At 40.0% G+C, this 23,953-nt stretch overlaps 1 protein-coding gene across 7 annotated transcripts in view; it reads right to left on the bottom strand.

Moving 5' to 3' along the window:
- The window catches only part of RASGRP3 (RAS guanyl releasing protein 3), a 68,575-nt gene that overhangs the window by 29,543 nt on the left and 15,079 nt on the right, over positions 1–23,953 (bottom strand). For 3 of the 7 annotated variants that reach the window (XM_064509481.1, XM_064509474.1, XM_064509477.1), the window contains exons 2-7: positions 14,593–14,690; positions 8,425–8,514; positions 4,576–4,766; positions 2,700–2,796; positions 1,984–2,052; positions 528–659 (exon numbers count right to left, since the gene is read on the bottom strand). In XM_064509481.1, the coding sequence (XP_064365551.1) occupies positions 528–659; positions 1,984–2,052; positions 2,700–2,796; positions 4,576–4,645 (368 nt within the window). In that variant the 5' untranslated portion in view covers positions 4,646–4,766; positions 8,425–8,514; positions 14,593–14,690. Of the gene's footprint in view, positions 1–527; positions 660–1,983; positions 2,053–2,699; positions 2,797–4,575; positions 4,767–8,424; positions 8,515–14,592; positions 14,691–22,558; positions 22,650–23,953 lie in introns of those variants that run through there. The other 4 variants (XM_064509478.1, XM_064509480.1, XM_064509476.1 and 1 more) reach the window with 3 other exon arrangements.

Raw genomic sequence — 23,953 nt, 5'->3', positions numbered from 1 at the left:
CTGTAATCATTTTGATGCAAGAAAGCTACAACTGAGAATGCTAAAGACTGTTCAGTTAAATCATAGCAAAGACATATACAGAAAATTGTTAGAAAAAAAAAAGCAGGTTACTGATGGGAGAAGGAGAAATCTCAAGCTTCCCTGAGAAAATGCAAGATCTACACAATGTGCCAGTCACTGCATTGCCTGTCATTCTGCACAAAAATTGATAAGAAAAAATAATATTGCTTAATTTGCATTAGCTCTGCCACAGAGCCAGGAAAATGATATCTTTCCAATTGTTATTAAAAAATACAGAAAAGAAGAATCGTCTCCTTACTGTAACACCAGCTAAACTATGTTACTGCAACTAAAATTTCTTATTTTTGGTAACTTCAAATTTAGAAGTGAATAGAATCTTTCTTATAACTGCTTGTTTATGCTCTCAAGATCAAGATGGTCCTCAATATTTTTTTATTTTTACAAAATTGGAATTCTGTTGTTAAAGAGAACAGAAAGGAAGATGCTGAAGCTCATGACATACTTACATGCTGGAGATATCAATGAGATGGATGTGATCCTCATATCCAAGCTGGCTGGCTACTTCTCGAAACTCTTCAGTCAACTGAATAAGCCCAAGATCCAAGTTAAATTCTGCAGGAAATTCCAAAATCCAGTATCTGAAATCCACAGACAGCAGTTCAGAGATGCCCAGGCATTCAGATATAACATTCAGTGGCCGCATATATATGCTCACATCCATATTTCAATCAACAGGACTGACAAACATTTCAGGCCCCCTGGCTTTAGGGCAAAAAGGGTGGATTACCCCAGCGTATCACTGCGATAATTATCTGCGACACTGAAGAGAAAGATTCCAGACTTTAATAATAGAAAGTCACAGACCTTGTAAAACAAAGGCTTCTTTGCCAACTCTCTCAGTAACTGAATCAATATGCTCAAATAATTCCAAAATACTCCAACTGATGAAACAATAGGTGATGTCATGCAAAAGCCACTTTATTGTATAATTTCCTTCAGTTAACTCATTATAGTAGAACACAGCAGCACTTTTTTGAAATGCCAATTTAAACTGATCCATCAGAAGATGCACATGTGCCCAGCTCATGCTGCAGGGACATCCAAATGACACTTGCATTCCTGAAAACTTACCCCTTGTTTACTTAGGACACTTACTGTGCTCAGGCAAGATTCTTCAATGAAAACCAAAGTGTGAATTTCAATGCAAGTTCTACCATCATAGCCATGAAACAAGAGCACTCCTCTGATATTTAAGAGGGTGAGGGAAAAGGCTTTATCAGTCCTGCTTTAAATATCCCCCTTTCTTTCCTTCACATTGATATAACTTAGTTCAGAGGAAGGAAGAAAAAGCCTTTGTTTGAGGAAAGCAGGTTAGATCATGTTAGCTTAAAAACTCATGCTTCGTCTTTTACAGGGAAATGTTCCTACATAAACACAGCATAACAAGTGAACATTTTCCTACAGAAGCGAGGCCAGAGACAGTTGGTACAAAGACCAGGAGGACATACCCTACCTGTAATAGCTTTGGCATCACTAACACATTCCTGATGTCACAAATTATGAGGGCATTATGTGAACTAAAGCTGACAGCCCAGAGGCAACCTTCCTCCACCACTCTAGATTACATCTGGAAATAAAGTGGAGGGTTGTGGCTCTCCTCGGTGTGGCACTGCACTAACCTCACTCTAAGAGGAGTCACGTGCAAATACCAGGTAAATCAAAGCGCAAGTTTTCAGTGAACTTTTTAGCTTAATGAAGTTGTGTCCTAAAGGCTGGATGGCTCTACTTGAACCATTGTTTTCAACGCAGAGAAATTCCTTCTTCACTCTGGACTGGAGGCCATGTAAGAAAAAAAGAGTTTCACTCCCATGGTTTAGTTTTAAGCTTTAGAAAAAGAAACTATAATGATATTATTCACAGTAGCATAAAAACAAAATGCTAGAGGAACAAAAGCATGCTTACCTCATGAAATAACAGATTTTTAATCTGAATTCATTGCAGTTCTCCCCACTGGCATCTCTGTACGTGGACTAGTTAAAGAAAGCTTTGTGTGCCTTGATTTAGTAATGTTGTTCTTATCCACAGCAGTGTCTGGTGTTTTAAAAGATGGGCATTATTTTCCCAAGCACTAGACCAGCTGAATTAAAACAGTACTAAACTTTTCTTCTAGAGATAATTACAGTATGCTCTGCTGTTTCATTCACTTTCACAGCATCTTGGGCTATACTATTTCTTAGCTGACATTTCATTTTTTGCCCTTGCAATAATGCCTGTGTACTGTTCCTGAATATTCTGTTGAACAGAACTGACAATATTTATGGTTACAGAAATTTTTAAGAGGCATGAATGACATTTAGGTACTTCACTATCACTGAAAGTTCATGAGAGTCTGATGCCAACTTGCTATTATACATTTGAAAAGATTCCCTGGAAATACTTTTCTGCTTTTTCAAAGCGAATTCAAAGTATACCTCAGCAAACTTGTACATATGGACAATGTGCACAACCAACAGCAGAAAGAAGCTCACAGACTTCAAGCTTTGAGGCTGAAAAACCTCACCCCCAAACCTTGTTTGCTGCTAATTAGCTGACAAAGGTTTTTTACATGTAGCCACAGAAATAATCAGCTTTTAATATTCTGTGCCAATTTGCAAGACTTTCTGAGAGGATATGTGGACAGAAGCTTGCCAGCCAATTCTGTGGAAGGCAGATACCACCGGTGCATTAAAAGAAAGGTTCTTGGCAAATGGCTGGAGCACCGATTTCCTTTGTCATCTGCAAAAAAGAAACAAGTGAATTAACTACATTTTTCATGACCAGTGAGGAGCTTTTGTTCCTCAAATGGAGTCAAATATAAAGCATTAGAAGTTGGTTCATTGTCCACCAAATAGGTAGGAAATAAAACCAAAGCACACAAATGCTCTTTCAGTGAAAACTATTCTTACACTGTAGTGCTAGGTATTTAAAGGGGGAAAAAAAAGTCAGAGTAGACAACAGGCCATACCTAGAAAAACAGCCCATAGACCCTTCTAAGCTAAATGTTATACATAGAGCATGCAGAAGACATATGCAAAGAAAGGCAGTGAAACGTACCAATTTTAATAGAATTTTGTAAACTTTTTATACTAAGCCTCACAATATTTGATCATTTATAACTTGTCTTTACCCTAAGTCATGCCAAAGAAAGGTATCACAAGAAGAAACTAAAGGTAATAGTCAGAGGTAGAAGCAACAATAAACCTTTCGTCTTCAACAGCTACAGCTGACCCCAAGATACAAGATCACACTGGTTCCAGTAACCACAAGTTATAAAAATTGTGTGCTAATTTTAGTCCACCCAAAGACCAGTGTGAGGATTTATCTACATATGCTTACAATATTTGTTTTATTGCAGTTTTATATTAACAATTAGATAATTAAAAAGGGATCTGCCTGAAGGAATTCAGTTTCAAAGGAACATGCCATGTCTGTGCCTAGGGTCTGATCTCCAGCTGCAGTACAGATCCTTGTGTCTTTGCAATGTAGCCTCTGAAACTATAGAAAGAATTATTTCCTAGCTGGCTGGCTGACCATCAGTGTTTCTCAGTATCTTAAATCTTACATTTGTTTTTTTCTATTACTCTTTTAAAAAATAATAGTCGATGTGCATGTATGAAATGGGAACCATTTGTTCCATTGTCAAGAGAGAGTGTATGGAAGGAAGAGGCATGGTTTCCAATAGATGGGAAACATATGGACCCTGCTACCTTTGATTAAGTATTTACAACAGTTCTGATGGTTGTCTACAAAACTGGATGTATGGGCATGCACTAGGCTCAGTAGCAAGATCTGGCCCTTAATTTTTTAATCTCTATCAGCTTTTAGATACTTGTTTCTCTCTGCAAGGGGAAAAAATCAAATTAGTATCTTATTTAAATCAAAAGCTGACCTGCACTTCAAGAGAATCTAAAAGTAGCTTTTGTGAATTAGGCCCCAATTCAAAGCATTTAAGCACATCCATGAACTCAACTGACTTCAGTGTGACATATGTCATGATTAATGGTGCTATGGAACAAGGCCTATTTCATCACTTCTTTCCCTCAAACCTGGTACATCGCATTTTAATAAGAGTAAAAAGATTATGTGTGCCTGGAGTCATATTATTGCCAATTATTGCATGATCATTTGAAAAACCTTTCAGAGTAAGGACTGGTCAGAAAAACAGCTGTGTAACCACTCAAGACATTGATCAATGCCAGCAATAAATTCCTACTTCTTTTTAAAGGTAAGTCCTTGAATAATTCAATTAAACACTTTTCTTGATGAAGGCTAGCATTTTGAAAAACACTATACCCACCATTGTGCATTATCTGGAGAATAAAAAATTTACTACGCTACACATATGATTAAAATCCTGGCACATATGACTGTGGGCCAGAATGAACCATGGAAAATTTTACAGAACAGAAATATTGTTTGCCAAGGGAAAGATCAGCTAAATCAGAGAGCAGCAGGGGTTATATTATAAGATGAATTTCAAGAACAGCAGCAAAGCAAAATATTGAAAAATCCTACCAAACATTTCAATACAAGCATTCAAAAGTTCATCTAACGTTGCAGCCTTCCCAAGTGTGTTTGACCCCATTGTCCTTTAATCGTTGTCAAAATATAAGAGGCATTTTCACCAAGCAGAAGAACGCTTCTTCAGCTGCACAGCTTCATCACTTTACTGTTGGTTGCATTCTTAACTGGACTTCAAGGAAAATCTGGAGAAAGGACAGGAAATTATAATTATACGACTATATGAAGGCATTATCAGGGTGGAATGTTTACAGCTCAGCTCATCTGTTGTATAAACTGTTTTTTTCCCACACAATGCAGAGCACATGAAAGACTGCTGTAAGTTTTCGGTACACTCCAACTTGTATTTTTAAGTGTTGTTCAATTGTTTGTCCACTAGCACAAAACAAATCCATAGCAAGGGTCATAAAACAGAAACCAGATGGTAAATGAGGGCATGCATGTACAATGACGCACATTTTGTTCAGGCCATTTTATTTACACTTGATAAGTCACATTTTGTTAATAACCCTGCTTTCATGTTTAAAGCACAACAAAAATCTTTTTTTCTAAGGTTACTGGTAGATATCTTTTTATGATAATGTTCTTAATTGGCATAGACCACATAAAACATTTAATAAAGTTCATAGCTAATACTAAACTAGAAGGAAAATTTTCAAAAGACCTTAAGATCGATCCCTACAGTTTTTTTTTTAATGTATTTTCCTTCAGTAGCTGAACACTTACAGAAAGCTGAACACTTATGGAAACATTTAAATTGCATCAAACATCTACTGTGTATTTAATTATCAAATATCCATTTACTTGAAAGACAGAGAAAACAGTCCATTACAAGTTTTCTGAACTAGCTTTATGGGCTATACCTAAAGAAGACACCAATATTTTATTGCCAACCTGTGACTAAGTCCCACTGCCCTGACCCCTAACGGGTGTTTGGAACGTGGCAAACCAAAAATACCTCCAGCACCTTTTCTAGAAAAAAGCTAACAGGAGAGCTAAAACAGCCCTTGAAGTGAAAGAGTGCAGGAATTTTGAGAAGTTTCTTTTCAGAGGGTGCTGCACATAACATAACTTTTTAATGGTGGCCACACAAAGCACTGACACCCCACATCCCTGCTTTAACCCACCCACAGATGCACAGCTCATCTAACTGACCGTGTCACACGCCTCATCCTGCAAACTCAGCCCTGCTATGACTGCTGTCCCTCACCTTTTCCCAAACTGCCCTGATCCTCTCCTAAACGCCACTGCATCCGCGAGGCTTTGGCAGCTCACATCTACTGTGTGGGCAGGCAAATCCTGCCACAACTCCCACTTCCCCAGAAGAGGAGAAAACGCTTTTCCTTCAGGCCAGGCCTGCATGGCTGAGGTGACCATGCCCAGGTGTGCTCCTGTTGGCACACGTTGGCCCATATTTTATGCCAGCGATGTCTCTTTGCCTCCCAACCCTAGCATCTGCAAGCTGGTCACTGCTGGCCTGTGCTAGCTCCCACCAGCACCTGGGATGTGTTCAGGACAACATCAGCCGGTCAGGGACCCTGTGGAGCAGAAGGAATTGCATCCCAGTGCCCAGAAAAGCATCCTGCATTGGCTAATTCACTCTAGACACAGCTTCAGAGTCCTGCAGGGCTCAGGCTGCTTGAAGCAAGCAGCTGGGTTTTGCTTGGGGTACCTTCAATACACATCATTCAACCTAAACAGTCCATTACAAGTTTTCTGAGCCAGCTTTACAGGCTGTACCTAAAGAAGACAACAATGTTTTACTGCCAGCCTGTGATTAAGTCCCACTGCGCTGACCCCTAACTGGTGTTTGGAACATGGCAAATCAAAAATACCTCCACACCAAATACCTCTTCTTTTAAAAGGGGCACCTACAGCCAGTTCTTTCCGGTCCCGTCCAAAAGAGTATTAGACACAACACACTTTGCCCTGAAGCAGAAACTAGGGCCCTGTGCTAAACGAGCACAGCTCACTGAGTAGGTAGTTTCTGAACGTCAGTGCACTCAACGTGCAACAGCAACAAACATGCGTAGAGAGGCGCAAGCTTTAAACCCTGCTTCTGCAGGGCCTTACTCCAAGCTGGAAGAAAACTCTTTCCCCCGGCCATGGTGCAGACTCCCCTCTTGAAGAAACATGTCTGTTTTTCCAGGCATCGAGTAGCACCCCTATTTGAAATGAAGCAGGGAAAACTACTCCTTTCACACAACAGCACAGCAGCCAGAGCACTCACCTCAAAGTAGAGGAAGCTGGGTTCAGGGTGCTCCTTGGCTTCAAACCTGTGCTTGTTACTGTAGCAGAAAGCGTCCTAAGCATTAGCTGTTGTGTTAGGCTGGGCAGCCTCAATCCTTCCTGCTAAAACTGTGTTATCATGCAAAAGTGAAAGTAGTCTGGAAAGGACCAGAGAAAAAAATACTGGGAGATTCATGACTCTAGTATGCTGGTTAGGCCACACAAGAGCCAGGGTTACTCTAGGTTCAGTCCTTGTTCCCATGTATTTAAAGTATAAAAAGTAGCGCATTTGCTTGGTTTACATGCTTTGAGGCTTAGCCAGCAACCGGGCAGTGTTTTTCAAGATCACAATTTTGTCCCTCGGCACCTAAATTTTGCTAGAATCCCACTTGAGGCATGTTTGCTTTTTCTGACCATGCCAGCATCCTTCTCTAAGTGCTTAAGTTACCAGCTTCATTCTTCACCGAGCCAGCTATCCAGCTCTTCCAACTGCAGCCGACTTTGTCTGCAGCTTTGTTTTTTCAAGAGGAGAAAAAAAATAGGCAATAAATCCCTCCATAAATTTTATATTTGCTATTTCAAAATACTGTTTTAGTCAACTCTTTAAAAACAGAACTGAGAAAAGGTATTGCAATTTCTGCCTATCCTTGAAAATTCCCGAGCATGAAATGCAGGAGGGGAAGAGATCTGAAATACCTTTTCAGTTCGGTTAGTATGAGCATGTTCTATAATATATAGCATAAGATAGTATCATCACTGTCTTCTGTTGTGAACAGTATCAAGGCAGTGATACAGTAATCAACAAGTACTGCTCCCCATAAAATTGCATGGCTATTTTTTATTATTACTATATGCCAGCTACTCAGCTGGTATATACCTAGTCGTGGGGCCAGCAGGATCCACTCCTCACAAACTGATCAAGAATGGATTTTATTCTCATAACGCTTCTAAAAGAAGGATGTATCACTTCCAGTTTATGGAGGAGGAACTGGTTGCATTGGCTAAGGCTGTACATCCATGGCTGAGCCACAACCTGACGTAACATCTCTTGATCCCAGACCCCAACAACCACAACTGTTAAGCCATTATTTGTGTGATTAAGCACTGTTGTTCTATTAAAACAATAAGAGTTTTGTCTATACCGGGCCACGATGGTATCAAATCACAACACCACTTCTAGAGAGAGATTTTTCAGGCCAGAAAAAAACCAAAAAACAGAAATGTACTTTTTAGTCCCTTCCCAAGTAGTGGGTCTGATCTCCTGTAACACTGCATGCCTTCCAGCCCTGTTACTGCTCATGGTAAATGAAGACATTCAGCTACTCAAAGCAAACAGAGAGAGTCACAGGAATTTGGAAATCCCTTTAGCATCATTATGAATGCTTCATAAATGCTTTGTGTTCTTATTGCTGTTTAGACTTGATATTAGCGCTACCATAAAATTACAGTATCTTGACTAACTATCCATGTGCCTAAAGAAAAAAGGGAGAAATTTAACCAGATAGGTTAGAGATACAGAAAAAAAAAAAGTAATCAATGCACAAGGTTCAAAACTAATGCCAACACAAGAGCCTGGACATTAGGGAACAAGGGGAAGTAAAGAGCAGTACTCACCTTCCAAATCACAGCTAACACTGCTCTAGGCTGTGTTAGAGCACTCAACAGGATTGGGGCAGAGGCAGTGTAATAAACAGCGTATGGGATCTAGTTTCCATGTAGAGTATATGTAAAAAACGGAAACGAGAGTTTGGAGTTACATTTCTAGCAAAATCATTAGTACTACTTATGGCTCTGCTCACTGATAAAGATATATAGTGATACTTCTTAAGATATTACTATAAATAACCAACTACAGATCATTGCCTTCTACCACATGCAAAGAATTAAAAACTACTGAAATAAATAGATACTATTAAAAGATTGATTGTGATTGCTAAAGGTGCATCAGGGCTTCCAAACTGAGAGAAGGGGTAGAATCCCTGTCCCCAGATCTGAGAGGTCTCATTGCCACCCAACTGTATCAGGTGGATCAGGCAGGCTAGGTAAGAAAAACAAGAGCTAACTCCGTAAGATCACACAGTTAGTTAGTGAGGTGATTGCATACTACAATGAAACTAAAAGAATGTTTTTTGCCTTGAGATAGAATTATAAATCTTGTCTGGTTAACTGTGGTTAACAGATGCTATTAAGGACACAGGTGGCATGCAATCCCCCCCCCCCCACACACACTATTCATTCTCAATTCTCAGTCAGGCCACTTGAAACAGCAGACTCCACTGCAAGTCTTGCTAAGCACTGACAGCGTGCTGGAAGGGATTTCAGGGGTTCAGTCAGGAACAGGGGGATGCTGAGGCAGCAGGGATACGATCAAGATAGGCCTTAGCACTTCACCAGTACCTACAGCTTTGCCTAAAGGCACTCCCTTAGGTTAGATAATAGATACAACAATAATATTCCTATGGACCAAGTCATGCTATCAAGTATATCATGCTTTATTTGAATTACTGCTATGGGACACACGCTTCCTAGTTGGGAGGAAAGCAGAAACACCTGCAGTGATGTGCCCAAAGGCTAGAAGTCTGTGATGGGCAGAACTACAAAACACAGAATCTGTTTCAAGTCTTGTCCTCACCCTGACCACCACATGCACATAGATAGTTATTTTAAACGGATGGCTTTTCCTTAGTGTCCTTGTGCAGTGTAATTGAGTTTTTTGTTCTATATTTTGCAAGTCTTAAGATGACTCTATTGTGGACTGTCTCGATACATCTGTTTAAAGTGAGTGATTGGGCTGTGAGCTCTTGAGACAGATGTGGTCAGCTGCAATACATTTTTTCTTTAAAGAAACAGGATACACCATCAGCAAACTTGTGGTCTTATGCAAAAGCATCAAACGGTGTGAACAGAGTGGGCAGCATGCAGTCAACTTTTAACTTTGGCTACTGTTGTAAGTAAAATCAAAAGATATTACTTTTACTACTAGGGGGCTGCTAAGGGGAGGTCCACACCTACAAGTTACAGCAGTTTAACTTTAATATTAAACTGTCAAGCCGGCACAAATCCCTGTGTGGGCACTTTCACATTGGTTTCCAACAAGTTATACTGGTTACAGGCACAAGCTAAACCACTAAGTCAGGTTTAAATAGACTTAAATTTGACATACAGGGTAAGATTTATTTAGCTAAATGGAACTTAAACAGCTTTTTAGCCAAGCCAAAGTAAAAGCACATGTAGCATATTCCCCATTAATTAAAAGTGGGCTGTTTTCCTTCTATTTAGGGGCAATAAATAGAGCCACAGGTGAACAGTTCAACTTTGACATAGAAGCACCTCTATCGGTCTCAGTTCATCTATAAACTTTCCAGAGGCCTGTATGCAGGAGACTCATATTCTTTACAAGATTAGGACATTCTTGGGGATTTTAGTAAGCCAGACCTCCCCTCTTCTTCCCCTCTTCCAAGCCTATGTCATATGTTGATAAATGCTTCCATTAAAGGGCCTCTGCCATCTGGCTGCTGGAAGGAGAGCTCTAAATGTGAGTGGCTGAAGAGAGAAAGGTAATCAGTAGCAGTACGCAGGAAAAAAAAAACTTGAAAAAAAAAGAGAATGTTCAAGGATAACTCTCCTTACTATATATCTTCTCCCTTTATTCTGCCTTGCTCATGTCAGCTGAAAGCTCTTCAAGACAGAGTTTCTCTGTTAGTCAGTACATGTAGTGAAGGCTCTCACATGAAGCCCTTTCTTGTAATTAGTGTCCCTACATATTAGTGTCATTAACCTAATAAGAATCCCAGACAGGACACGCGACTGCTGCACCTTGGCCTACACAGGTGCAACTGAGACATCTGTTTGGGCTAAAGTTAACATCGGTATTCAGTTGCCCTTCCTGAAGGCTCTCTCTTCTGAGCCGATAAATATTCCTTGTAGGTTGTCAGTACCAGTTCATTTATTACAGGACATACAACTCCATTCTTAGAAAATTCTGAGCAAATGACATGGTCAGGTTTCTCCAGCATCTGACATGACAAAGCTGTGCTAGACAGCAAAGGGCAAGGATGCTGGGCTTTCACGCTGCCTAGTGCCACAGCTTCTGTCCCAGTCCATGACCCCAAGCATCACATGGAGCATCACAAGCTGGCCGGAGAGTGGCACATCTGCCTTACCAGTGATGCTTGTCTTGTGGAGTGGGGACACAGTACAAGAGGGAGATTGTGGCACTGCTTCATTCATACAGGGTGCAAGCCCTGCTGCAGGTGGAGGAAGAATGAAAGTTCAATACGAGAGTCTTAGGCTCAACCAGTGTGACTTGCGGGTATTCATTCACTTTTGTTCAGACCTATTACACCTTTGGACAGTTGTTATCCAATAAACCAGGAGACCTACAATAACTGTCCACACTCTTTTACTTTAATTCACTCTTCTGGATCAGAGAGGGGCTTCAAAAGGCAGTAACCAGGCGGGGACATTCGTGTCTCAATAGGGGAGAGCGCAGAGGGATGGCTGAGCGCACGCTGCATCGGCTGCTAAAGCCAAACCTCACATTAACAGGAGACACTGCATAGGGGTTGCTAGTGGCTCCACAGCTTAAGATATGGGAAAAAATTTCACCTACTCCATTTCATTCCTCTACCCAAAACCAGTGTAATCTCTAAGCGAAGAGCATGTGTGGCCATAGCGCAGAAGCGTGCAAGTTACAAATTGCCAAAATGTATTCCATTATGCTCAACTTTGAGAGGAGACTCTACTGGGCTATTTACTTTCAAGACATCATACATCACCTGCTTAAAATAAAAGGGCATAGATATACAAGACCTACATATGTACTCTTCTTATAGGAACAGAGGTTAAATGAACAAGACTTTAGGAAAGAAACCAAGTGGATAAATGGACCCACTCATATATGTTACCAAGCTACTAGTTCAGAGCCACAAAATACCTTGTAGATAAACTGGAGTATGGAGTATGGGGTACAATATACGCTGATCTGACATAAAAGAGAAGCTTACAGAAATCATGAGGAATGCTAATGGAGTGTCTGTCACACGATCTATTACTTTGAGGAATCAGAAAATCACCTCATTAGGGCTGCTTAAACAGCATTTTGTTTAGCACTCTTAACCTCTTAATGTGAAATACAATCAAGAAGATTTTTGAGAGGACAGAAAAAACCCCACACTTTTCCTTACTTATAAACCCCCCAAAATAATGGATAACTTGATAACTGTGATACTAAAACCAAAGGTTTCATTCTCAATTGCAATTCTAGTGTTTTATGGAACTGGTTATCTCCCATATTTCAGGATTTCCCCATCCACTTCTGCTTCTGCTTCCTCACTTTACTGTGTTGGCATTTGTCTCTGTAACTGCAACTCCCGCTAGTATTGCCAGTGAAATCTGAACATACATCCTTGAATTATTTTATACACTAAGATGAGATGACCTTTTACTTCCACTTTCCATGGGAATAAAATTTCCCAACAATTTTTTTCAGGGTAGTAAAATTTCCCAGGAATATATCAGGTCTAAAGGGAGATCTAAAGCAGGACTTCAGTTCGCATTCAGAGACAAACATTTGGCCACCCTTCTCAGTAGTTTTGTCATAAAATCGTTTTGCTCTTTCCAGTTAAGCAAAACAAAATTACATATATCAAACTTTCAATTAACATGTGTGACATGAGGTGATCCAGCTCTTTCGAACTTCTTTGCCCTTCAGACATATTGGAAGTCTCCACCACCAAAGTACAATCCATGGAGAGGAGAGCTAACAGCGGTAAGAACTCACATAGCCCTTGAAGTTAATTCTAGCCAGAAATCAAATGAAATCGATACACTGTCTATACTTCTTACAAGCCATGCTAATGTCTTTAGGCCATAAGAAAAATTTTTGGCAGTTACCTTAATCATTCACAGACCTGCAAACAACTCTTTACAGTCTTTCATGAATAAGTTAACCAGGTCACATAGATCAAGTTGGGGAAAAAAAAAAAACTTATCAGCATATCTTCTTGACTGATCACACTGTTGCCCTTAAGGGCACTGGACCAGCCCAAAAGAAGCCATTTTTAGTTATTTTAAAGCAAACGTGGGGAAAAAATAAAATCTTCAGTTCTAAAAGGCAATGACTCAGTATTCTCATTTTTGAGCTATTCTGTAACAAAAAAAAATTAAATTTTTGTTGTTGTTTACCATTGCCAGCTCTATTCTCTTAAAGCCAAGCTAGAAAAATAGATTGGTTTATTAAATTATTAATGTGTCCCAGGCTTTATTTACCAGGCTGTCTGACATTTTAAGCTTTGAGATTTACTTTTTTCAGCACAAAGCTTATTTTTTCTTATTTTTAATTAAACTGGAATTCTTGTATAGTAACACGGTCCCAGAGTAATATCTTTTTTGAAGCTGTTAAATCTCCCAAGACTCATGACAGTTCTAAAAGTCAACACTACGTCCAGTTTCACACCACTTCTCAATCAATTTTAAGGCAAAGGAGGACCCTAAGTGTCTCTAACTTGTATTAAAAATCAGTAAGTTTGGTACGAAAGCTCTTGTATGATAAACCCATGGCTTCCAAATCGATTTGCCTTTGGAAGAAGCTTTTTCACCAGACACGATTCTGTAATTTCTAGGTATTTCTGACTATAGAATAGCTGCTCATGACACAACAGCTGCCCACAGCATCCACAGTGACAGCCAGCCAGATTGCAAACAACTGCAGCACACCTTATAAAGAATTCATGGGAATTACAGACACATATGAAGCTTGTCATGCAGGTAAAGCTTTACAGATCCATGTCAGTCAGCCAAATAGGACAGAAAATTGCTAAGTGTCCCAGAAAGCAAAATGTTAAAACACATTCCCTCTTTCCTTTTCCACCTGTGCACTATGCTTGTATCAAGAGAAGATAAAATGGTTATCTGTGGTCACAGATGTCACTGAAGGAAGACTTCAACACCTACTACCTGTTATCATTTCCAGCATCAATGGCTGTATCAGATTTCTTACTCTTTCTGGTTTCTTGAGTTGGCATAGCTGAAGAACAACCGCAATTACTTTACATCTAATAAAAACAAATGTATCACCATGTGAAGAGAGGAGGTTAAGTGTTTGTTCATATTTCCCTCTTGAGCCCCTTATTCTATACATTACCTCCCCCCCACCAAAACCGTATCTTATACCTATCCTGGTATGAGAAGTGGTCTCTTGCAGAGAGCACAGTTTTGCTGCTGACCTTTCCTCTCATGACCACAATTAAAACATAGGTCAACTTCAGAAATATCTTGACCACACATTTACAGCCTGGGAAGTACTTATCAGTGCAGTAAATTGAAGGCAACAACTGGCAAAACAATAAAGGCAGGAAGAGGTTTGCAGAAGTTGAAGTAATGGGAAGCTGCATGTCTGACAGGGGAGCAGAACAGAGTTAACAGAAGGGCAGGACAGGACTTGGGCTCCTTTTCCTAATTTGGCTGCTATAGTGCATTTCTAATAGACTGTAATTTTCCCTTTGATGTATGTAGAAAGTGGTTCACATGTAACTGCTATTTCCCCACAGATGTGCTAATAGGTCTCAGACAGGGAGAGAGCATGGACAAGTTGCTAATGGTCAGCATCCCGTCTCACTCCCTGGCAGCAGCCTTCCATTCATTGCTGAGCTGATGCTCTTTAAAGAGAGAATGCAAATTAAAATGGTGTGCTAGATTACAGAGACAGACACACATGACAGTAGACAGACATGCTGCATGATCCTAGGAGATCATGCAAATTACTGTCTACTGCACACTCACATGAGTCAGGGACGCCTGCCTGGTGCAGTGTTTTGGTTTTGCATCTGCAGAAGTCTCCGATGACTCACCGTTCACAAGCAAGCAGGCCTGCAGAAAAGCTGGGGGAATAAAAACACAGCTTGAAGTCAGAGGAGATCCAGCATCTTTCTTTGAGAAATTCTGTAAACAGATCCTGGACAGCAAAATAAATAAGCAGTTTTCTTTCCTTACATCTAGTCATCTTTGTATGAGTTTCCCCTTGGAAGAACAGTGAAACAACGGCAGGCTTCTGATTTTCTTAATGTTGCAGAGAGAATATTTTAAATGCAGGCATATACTATTTCTTAAAGAGGTTTAAAGGTGTTTAAAATATTAAGCCTCCAACAAAGAGAAGCCCAGAGAAGGGATTATTTGCTCTAACTTTTCTCATTAGATTTTGTACTCATTTTCAGAGGTAACAAAACAAGTGTCAGTCTGCCAGCTAAAACCTATTTCCTTACTAAGCAGTCTGCTAAGAAACACACGTCAATACAACTGCACAAAGACAGACAGCAAACTTCTAAGACTGTTTATGAAACAACGAGAAGTTGACAGTACAGGATATGAGAGCAGTGTCACTGCAGTTAATTCCTATATCCAAGTTTTTGGAACAGAGTGAGTTTTATTAATAACCATGTACCTTCCTAACAATAAGACAGTTTACAGCCAACAGGTTAAACACATTTTTAAAAAAAGAATAATGGCAACAAAGATGTTTCCCATCAAAAGACGTGAAACACAAACATCGGCTTATTTAAAGACGGGCTATATATAAGAGTATACAAAACAGCGAGACAATTTAAAAAAGGGGAAGGAGTCTGTGTGGTGTAAAAGACAATCTGTCTTAATGAAAAAGAGGAAAAGCACCTTACAGACTGCTTTAATAAATAAAACATTAAACAAGTAACTTTGATCTTTAGCTTGTTAAGATCATTCTGTTAGTTAAACATTTCTTGTATGCAAGAATATCTAAGACAGGATTGTGGCTACACAACTATCCCACTTTCACAACTACAGAACATGTTGCTACTATAGGACTCAAGAAAAACAAATCTTACCAAAAAGAATCAGTTATGTTTGCAATGCTGATTTTCTAACATACAATACTCTAATGCTGTAAAATTCACATATTTGTAGCACAAACTGTATTTCCTGCTGTAAAAGAGTAGAAAATTAAAAAATGCATACTTTATACAGATGCTATACCTATATGCTATATAATATAGTTATTGTCAAAGAGTTGCCATTACTGGAAAAGCAACTAAAGCAGCTGCCATAGCTATAACAGTTTAGAATCTCATCCTCCACCGTCTCTCTGGCTGTACAGTATTATCTGTGGATAAACCCCCTTTAAGTTAATTGGTAGTATAATGCCTTTCCAGTGTCTGGTTCAGGCCATCCCAAATATCTGTTGCCCTAGAGAGTAACTTGCAGACAATTATTAAATTAATCCATGCCTATTTGCTTTGCATTTATAGTGGAAACTGGTAACAATTTCCTTCTCAGCATATAATTATCAAATTTGAGGAGCTTGTCAGGATTTCTGGAAGGGTTCTGCTTATCTCACCAATTTAACTCCAGTAATAATTAAAAAATAAAATTAATCTTATGGCTATGTTGTAAAGCTAATACGAAGGGAAAAAATGTTCAGGTTAGAAAAGGAAATTAAAGTGCAGGAGGTGTTAGGAAGATCTCCATTTAGAAGCTAGGAGCTAGAGGTTTTGGGGCTCGTTCCCCTCCCCAGGACAGGACAGCATTCAGCACTGAAAGGCTAACAGCTGTTGAAGTCAGGTTTTCAAAACGGCTCATGTCTTTCCAAGATTATTTACAGGAATGAGCTATATTTATATAAGCACTAGTATACCAGATAATATACCAATATAATACCAGATATCTGTGCTCAAGTCAGAGACTACACCAATGTCTAAACCAATATAGTTAAATCAGCGCAAGAATTCCCAAAGGAGCTGACTTTGAAACGCAGACACCAAACAGCAGTTTGTACTTTGCAAGCAGATCACCAAAGAGCCATTATTCAACACTTTAACCTAAAAACCTTCTCTCTTCTTTTGCTTCCAAATTGTGAGCTGAGAACTAGATCCAAAGAAAGGCCCCAGCGCCCGACTTCGTCTCCCTCTCGCTCCTGGGTGCTGGCGCACAGCTCCTGCTTGCCACCTTGCTCTCACCTTTGCTGTCCCATCAGGCGCCTGCCAGTGTGGGAAACACCCGGAGCCTCTAGTCTCTCTCTCCATTTTCATTATTAAACCTCTGAAATGCCCAACTCCATGCTTCCAGAAGCATATCAGTGTCAGGAAAGCACTGAGAAGCTCCCTGCTTAGGATCAGTCCTAAGCCCTTTTGGGATGCATACGCCAGGGACTCGTCTGCCTTGTCTGTGTTAGGCATCCTCTGGTTGCACCTAGCACACCAGCCTCATATGAAATAGGGGCAGTGGTGATGCCCAGGGTCTTCATCCAAGACCTCTGAGTGCTCCTTAAAGCTGTGAGAAGAGATACAGGATCGAGTCTTTCCTTTAGCAGAGAGAGTGGATATCTCCCACTGCCCTGGCTGAGACTACAGAGTGGATTTGCCTGCACTGGTGCATCAATGAGGTTTCATATTAAATGAAATAATAAAGCTTTCTGGGCTGCAGGGAGAAAGCAAGCAAGATCAAAAATGTACAATTTAAGGGGAGGAGTGTTCACTCAAGATGGAAAAATAAAAAAAAGAATTCTAGTTCCTGCCCCAATGCCTACTTAAGATAAAAATACACTGACAGTCATTAGGGCAGGGCCTGGAAACCAAGAGTTTTAGGAAGGGTGGCAGCTGTTTCAGGAAGTATGTGTTCATGAGTTTGGTGAAGCAGACCATGAGTAAGCAAGCTAAAGCAGGCAAGACATCGTAAAGCAGATGAGATTATTATTAGTCTTTTAAGGAAGCTATTTCACGAAGTGTGATAAGGCTGGAATGTCATGGTTATTCCGATTTGGATGACAACAATCACTATATATCCAGGTGGTACGGTGACTCAAGCCCCAGTTCAGCAAAGATAAGTGATGTAATTTGCCCCACTGACATCAAATCACTTACAAGCTGCTTTTCCTTCCTCCCACTAGCAAACCCAGACATTTCCAGGCAAGCTCCTGGTTCAAACACTTGCAAAATAAACAGAACTCGTCAATGCATGTTGTAAGAACCAGGAACAACACTATGGGTTGGGTGGATCTACGTGCTACCTTAGACTACCAGGCAGGTAAAATGAATCTAGGGATGAATGATGGGCTATGAATAAATCTATAATAATGCTGGTTCAGATGAAGGAAATTCCAGTTGGTGAGAATGGAGACTATGCTGGAGAAATGCTATGACTTTTTATAAAACATAAAAAAGAACAGACCAACATAACAAAGAAAATATGCAACCTCAGGTCAAAGACCACTTCAGCAGCATGTTTAGCAAACATGCGGATGTATCCACTATCAGCCACAACTCTATCTGTTTGTCCATGTCATATATGTTTTACTTAATTATTGGTCCCTAGGACTGATTTCTACATTGAAACCCATCAATCTGCTTCAGGTACGGCGAACAATATATATATCAAAAGCAATGGAAAAATCCTGTTCTTCTAGCAGATTCTGGATGGGAACTGTTCGTGCACTAATTTCCTGAACTCCTGATTTTCTCGCACAAGGCCACCACTGTTCTGTGTGAAACATCTCCCTCCATAGTAGAGATTGAAAAAAGAAGCAGTTGTAACAGTAGCGGAAGGAGTTGTATATGGAAATGTATGGACATACATAACACAATGTCAGTATGTGTTACCTTCTGGTATAGTGAGTTTGGTTTGACTTTTGTGGTAGACCAAAGTGGGCATACTGCTGAATCACTAATATTAAATTTGTGCTAATTTAAGATGATACGGTTATTTTCTGTTTGTAGGAACTAAATATATAAAATATCTGAACAAGAATAGCTCAGTTTTGCACAGATTATTATGCCTGGCAGATTCTTCAGGTGTTGAAACATTTTCCCCATTGCTGAGAAACTCCAGATCATTAGTAAGGGGAATATACATAAATCACAGGTGGGAGGGTACAGGGTAGAGAAAGAGTCAAACATTTCATCCCATTTGAATGCGGTCAGAGGACACAACAGCAAGGGGAGCGGTGATTCAGAGAAGTGAGATAGCAGATGGCCACCAAAACAACCAGAGTAATTCTCAGGGGAAATTGTATTTTCTGCTGAGCTGTAAACATCAGTGGTGTGGGTATTTCCACACCCCCACACTTTGATCCTGACCCCATACACGCTTAGACGTAAGCTGAACTTTCTGATGGGACCGCTCATGAGTTCAGCTCAGCAAATACCTATGTGTTTTCAGGATTAGTTCTTGTATCTGAACTGGACTCACCAAGTCTGTTTTGTTGCTATTACTAGTGCTTGTAGCTGATGTTCTTTTATCTCTATCACAAGAGAAAAGTTATCCTCTGCACCAACCTCTCTGACCTGGTTATTGGGTGACTTTTTAGATATGTTACACCAATAAGCAAACATATTAATGAAAGGTGAGTATTACATTGACCATTTACATTGAACAGAAAAACAGCACAGACATAAGAGCAATGAACAGCAAAATTAGAAGACCTGAGAATTTGTAGCAGCTTTTTTATTTAATCTAACACTCAGGTATTGTATAGTACAACAGCTAATCTCCAAATACATTGCCTTTCCTGACTTAAAATAGAGGGCCACCTTGAAAATATGTCTGCCAAATTGATGACATAACATATGTCATAACAAAACACAAATATGTTAACAGCAAACTAATTCTGTGTAAGCTGTTTAGAGTACCTGTACACATATTCTGTAGCTAGGTGCAGATAGCTTAGAGAAAAAGAAAACCATACAAGTACCCCTTCGGTATTTTTTAAAGTAATTTCCTCTCTTTACTCAGGAACATCCTGGGAGTGGCTCCTGTGTATAATGGCATTTTCAATTACAGAGAGGAACTGGCAAAACTGTGGTTACTCTTCAGCTAGATGTTTTCTTACAGAGAAGTAACATGCCCATTCAGAGAGCTGTATGGCTGCCCTTATCATTTCCTTAGAGTAAAAGGAAAAGGATTTAACAGGAACTCTTCAAAACTTTCAGTGATACAAGCATGCACTGAACTTCTGCAGAGGGACAGAAACGTTCATGCTGTTAATGATATCTTCTACCATGTAATCAACAAAAAAATCCAGGATGAATGATTTCTGTGAGGTATTGGGCTATCTGAATGGGTATCTATGTTAATGGGAGATTTAAGGGCTGAGCACTTGCCAGGACAAAGCATGAAGAAATTCAATTTGTGTACTTCATGTCTACACAGAACTGCCTTGTCTTACATGAACATCATGGGGAGTACATTCAAAAAGCTGAGCACATGAGTTTCCACAAGATAAGGATATTGGATTACAAAAGAATGGTGGTACAGAGGTGGTATCTTCTGCCTAACTGCAAAATCACCGTGTGCCCCAGTGGTATCCCATGACTGGTACTGCAATAACAGATGTTACAGTTGGAATTCATCAGAAAAATGGGGAGAGTCTGAAGACTGCAATACTCTCATTTCTCAAAATACACTGTCTGCATTTAACGGTAACCATCCCTAACAAAGTTGGCTGGAAGTAATGATTAAAATAATAGCAGCCTTGAGAATCTTGTAATGTTGTTGCTCAAGTTCTCTTTGTTTTGTGGACAGAAGATTTAAATGTCTAGCCATTAATCTTGAATTTTATTTAGCAAAAGATACAGTAATGATGGCTGGAAGCTGTAGATAGAGCAGTCTTGTTTAATTTAAATTTTGCAGATCAGAGTGATATTTTTTCTCCTTTATTGTAAATGACCTCAATAATCAATAGTATAGAAACAGAAGACTGAGCACCCCTCACCATGCTTTTCTGAGACAGTTTGGTGATGGCTTTGGCAGGCTGCTTTCACACGTCTTCTGTTACCTGAAGGCGAGCTCAACTGTGCAGTTATGTAATTTTTACTATGTAATCATCACTAGTTTTCTTTTATACTACACTCACTTCCCAGGGAGGCCTGAGAAAAAAATCAGTCCACAAGATACATCTATAGCAGGATAGTAATCCAGCTGAAACAGAACCGTGTGGCTTTACACCCATCTTCTGCACCAGCCCTGGCTCAGTGGTTGTGCTAGAGCTAGGGAAGAAGAAGGTGCAGCAGGAACGGTCTGAGCTTCTATCCATTTTCTGGTGGATTTGGGTTGTAATTGAGATCAAAGCCTGGTCCTTCATCAGAGCTTTCCAACTGGTCTTGCAACTTGCTTAACAGAGAACATTCATCACAAACGTAAAATATAACGTATGGAAACAAGCGCACAGTGGACTAGCGTAACTCAAAAGGAAGAATTTCTACTCTTCAGAAATTCTGAAGAAAAAGAGAGTTCCTCTGGGGTCTGAGTAAGAAAGCGAGGGTGGCCCCGTTGTCCTCCCTGCTGTGGGATGGAGACTTGCATGGGCCTGAGAGGCCCCGTTGCTCCAGGGCTTCGGGGCTCCTGAGGGCAACGCCAGGCACCTCAGGCCCTGTAGGTCTGCCGCGTTCGTGGCCTCACACACCACTGCTGTGGGAGGGCGCTGGTAAAACCACAGCCTGAGAGCACCCGAGCCCTTAGTGCAGAGGCAGCCTACCCTCAGCAACAAGAACAGGCAGGAAGCCCGGCAGACTTCTGTTTTTGTGAACAATAGAAACTGATTGACATTTTCCCATAAAATTTCCAGTTCACTGGCAAAGCCATAAACTATGGTTTAAAAGTTTTTATTTAGGAAGGAATAAAGTTTCTCTTTCTATGTGAGAAGTCGGTGAATCAGGATTATTCTGCCCATCTTTAAAGAAAGGACCACATGATTCACTAAACCTCCCAGTATTTACTCTTGATCCCACTCTGAAATTCAGGCCTTTTGACTTGATGGACACCTTCCTCATCAGGATCCCACTGCTCTCTACTCCTGCCCCTTCTAACCTTCCCCAAAGCGCCTGGCACCCTCCAGTCTCTGACATCAAGCTCCATTACCCATTCATTTGCTCCAATTCCTAAGTCTTATTGCAGAAAAGTGGTTCATCTCTACATAAATAATTTATTAAAAGTTCCTTTCTATTTATATATCCAGTACTCTAACTCTTGTGTTTTTAAGCAAAATTTTAAACTAGAATAGACAAAAATTATCGGATGTGGAAATCAATCATTCATGAAGCAAAAACTTCAAAAATGCGAGTATACAAAAATAAATTGAATTAAAAACCTAGAGATATTTAGAAGACTCACTGTTTCTAGGGAGGATTTTTTTATTATCACCAATTATTTATGTATTACTATCCAGAATCAATGAATTACATCTTAATCAGTGCATCTTCACTGCTCTCCTGTATTTCTATTGCTACCTTTTTCTTTCCCCAAAATCTCTTCATTTGTCTCAGAACGGTAACCAGTCACAAGCAACTCTCTTCAGACTGATCACACTATTCTGATGGTATCCCTTTGTCAATCCCTTACCTAAGTACTTTTAAGCCAAATATCATAACTGCTCTATTCTCAACTTGCATCATTAACCCATTGACTAGCTCTACTTGAACCTCTACAGAGAAAGGAAAATACATTTACTGTAAACTCTCCGCACCAACATCTGAGTAAACATACACCACTTCCCCCCCGGCGAGCATTAGGACAAAACACGGTACCTGCCTGGTTCCTGCAACAGCGAGAACAATGCTCTTGTTAATAACAGGTCAGAAAAATACAGACATTCGGAGCATGAATGACTGTTTATCAATGAGGTGACAAAAATATGCCGCACCCTTAAGGGTTTTTACAAGAGGTCTGAGATGAAAATAGGAAAGCAGTGGCAGTCTTGAAAAAAATAAAAACAAGGAAAATCACTTACTGTACTTGGCTCTGCAGAGGTATTCAACACAAACATCACCCTTCCTTGTCCAGCTGCCAAGTGCTACAGCATGAAATGAGCAGCTGTTTCCTTCAAGCTGGGGCTGTGTGTCTTAACTAGTCACATGCCCCTCCTGATAAATCTCACTGCTGTGCCAGGAGGTCAGAATCTGAAGATCATTATTCCCCTTATTAGAAAATCCTTTCATAACAGCAGCCTTTGCTAAAGCATTTGACTGGAACATGGTGCTATGCGTTCCATAACCTACCTTTTTTTATTATTATTTATTTATTTTTTTAAGTACAAACACCAAACAGTAGATAAGCCTTAATCAACAGTAGGGGCAGCACAAATGGAAAGTTAAACACATCCCTGTTGATTACTTTGGTCTTCTTTCTAACTCTACAGTTTGCTGTGTTTAAATTTAGTCTTAGCAGGACAATTAGGACAATTTAAAACACTGCCACATTTATAGTGTCTTTAAGACCAGGCTACTCCACAGATCATGTAAAACGTGAACAGTCCGACTTTTGGGGATTAGCTGGATTTAAGGGGAAACATCACTACCTTTTGTGTTTGGACAAAAGTGTAATGGGTGCCTTACTAATACTGGAGGAAAATACCTAATTTTCCTGGTATCTAGCATTTTTACAGCATGGATATGAGGCCCTGCTGTGCCAGATGTTGTCTAGTCACGTAGTGATAGTTCTTTTGGGGTGGGGACTACCAGACTAAACAGAGAGAACAAAATGGAAAACAAAAGCATCCTTATCCCCATGTTCCCAGATGCAGAACAAATGAAGGAGAAACACTGAAGTAGAGAATTTTACAGATTCTGCAGGAATTCTCCAGGGAGCTATGTAGCCATACCCCATTGAAATTCAGCTGAGACTCTGTCCCTAATTCCCTCCAGCTTGGCCACATTTTAAAAGGTATTTAGATGTTTAAAGACAAAGATACACAGTCAATGGGATTCTGAGGGTGAGATGCAAAACTCACTTTTCTGAAATGCTTAATTCCCATCCCACACATAGCATATTCTATGCTGAAACGCTGATGGCAGTTTACTTTAAACCAAAATGACTAAGAGCACACACAGGCAACTGCTGTACCTCAGTGAAGGATGTAGTAATAATGGATGGTACTTTACTGTTTTGCAAGCAAATAAAACAATGTGAGATTGCACAGTCTCACTGGATTATAAAGAGCATTATAGGCTACTATTTTAAAAGCCAACCTGCACTGATAGTACATATTGCAACTGAGATGTGAACAAGTTAAACGAACTGCTTGAAGCCAGCTAACTGCTTGTTTTTAGAATTATTAAATTATATCATATCTAGCTGGCACATTTGCCAGAAATCAATGAATGCCTGCAAATCGCAGAAGATGGTA

This window comes from Dromaius novaehollandiae, chromosome 3, assembly GCF_036370855.1.
Source record: "Dromaius novaehollandiae isolate bDroNov1 chromosome 3, bDroNov1.hap1, whole genome shotgun sequence".
In the NCBI taxonomy this organism is placed as follows: Eukaryota; Metazoa; Chordata; class Aves; order Casuariiformes; family Dromaiidae; genus Dromaius; species Dromaius novaehollandiae.
Note: the sequence above shows the minus strand (reverse complement) of the source record. Positions and strands in the feature narration are given on the sequence as shown.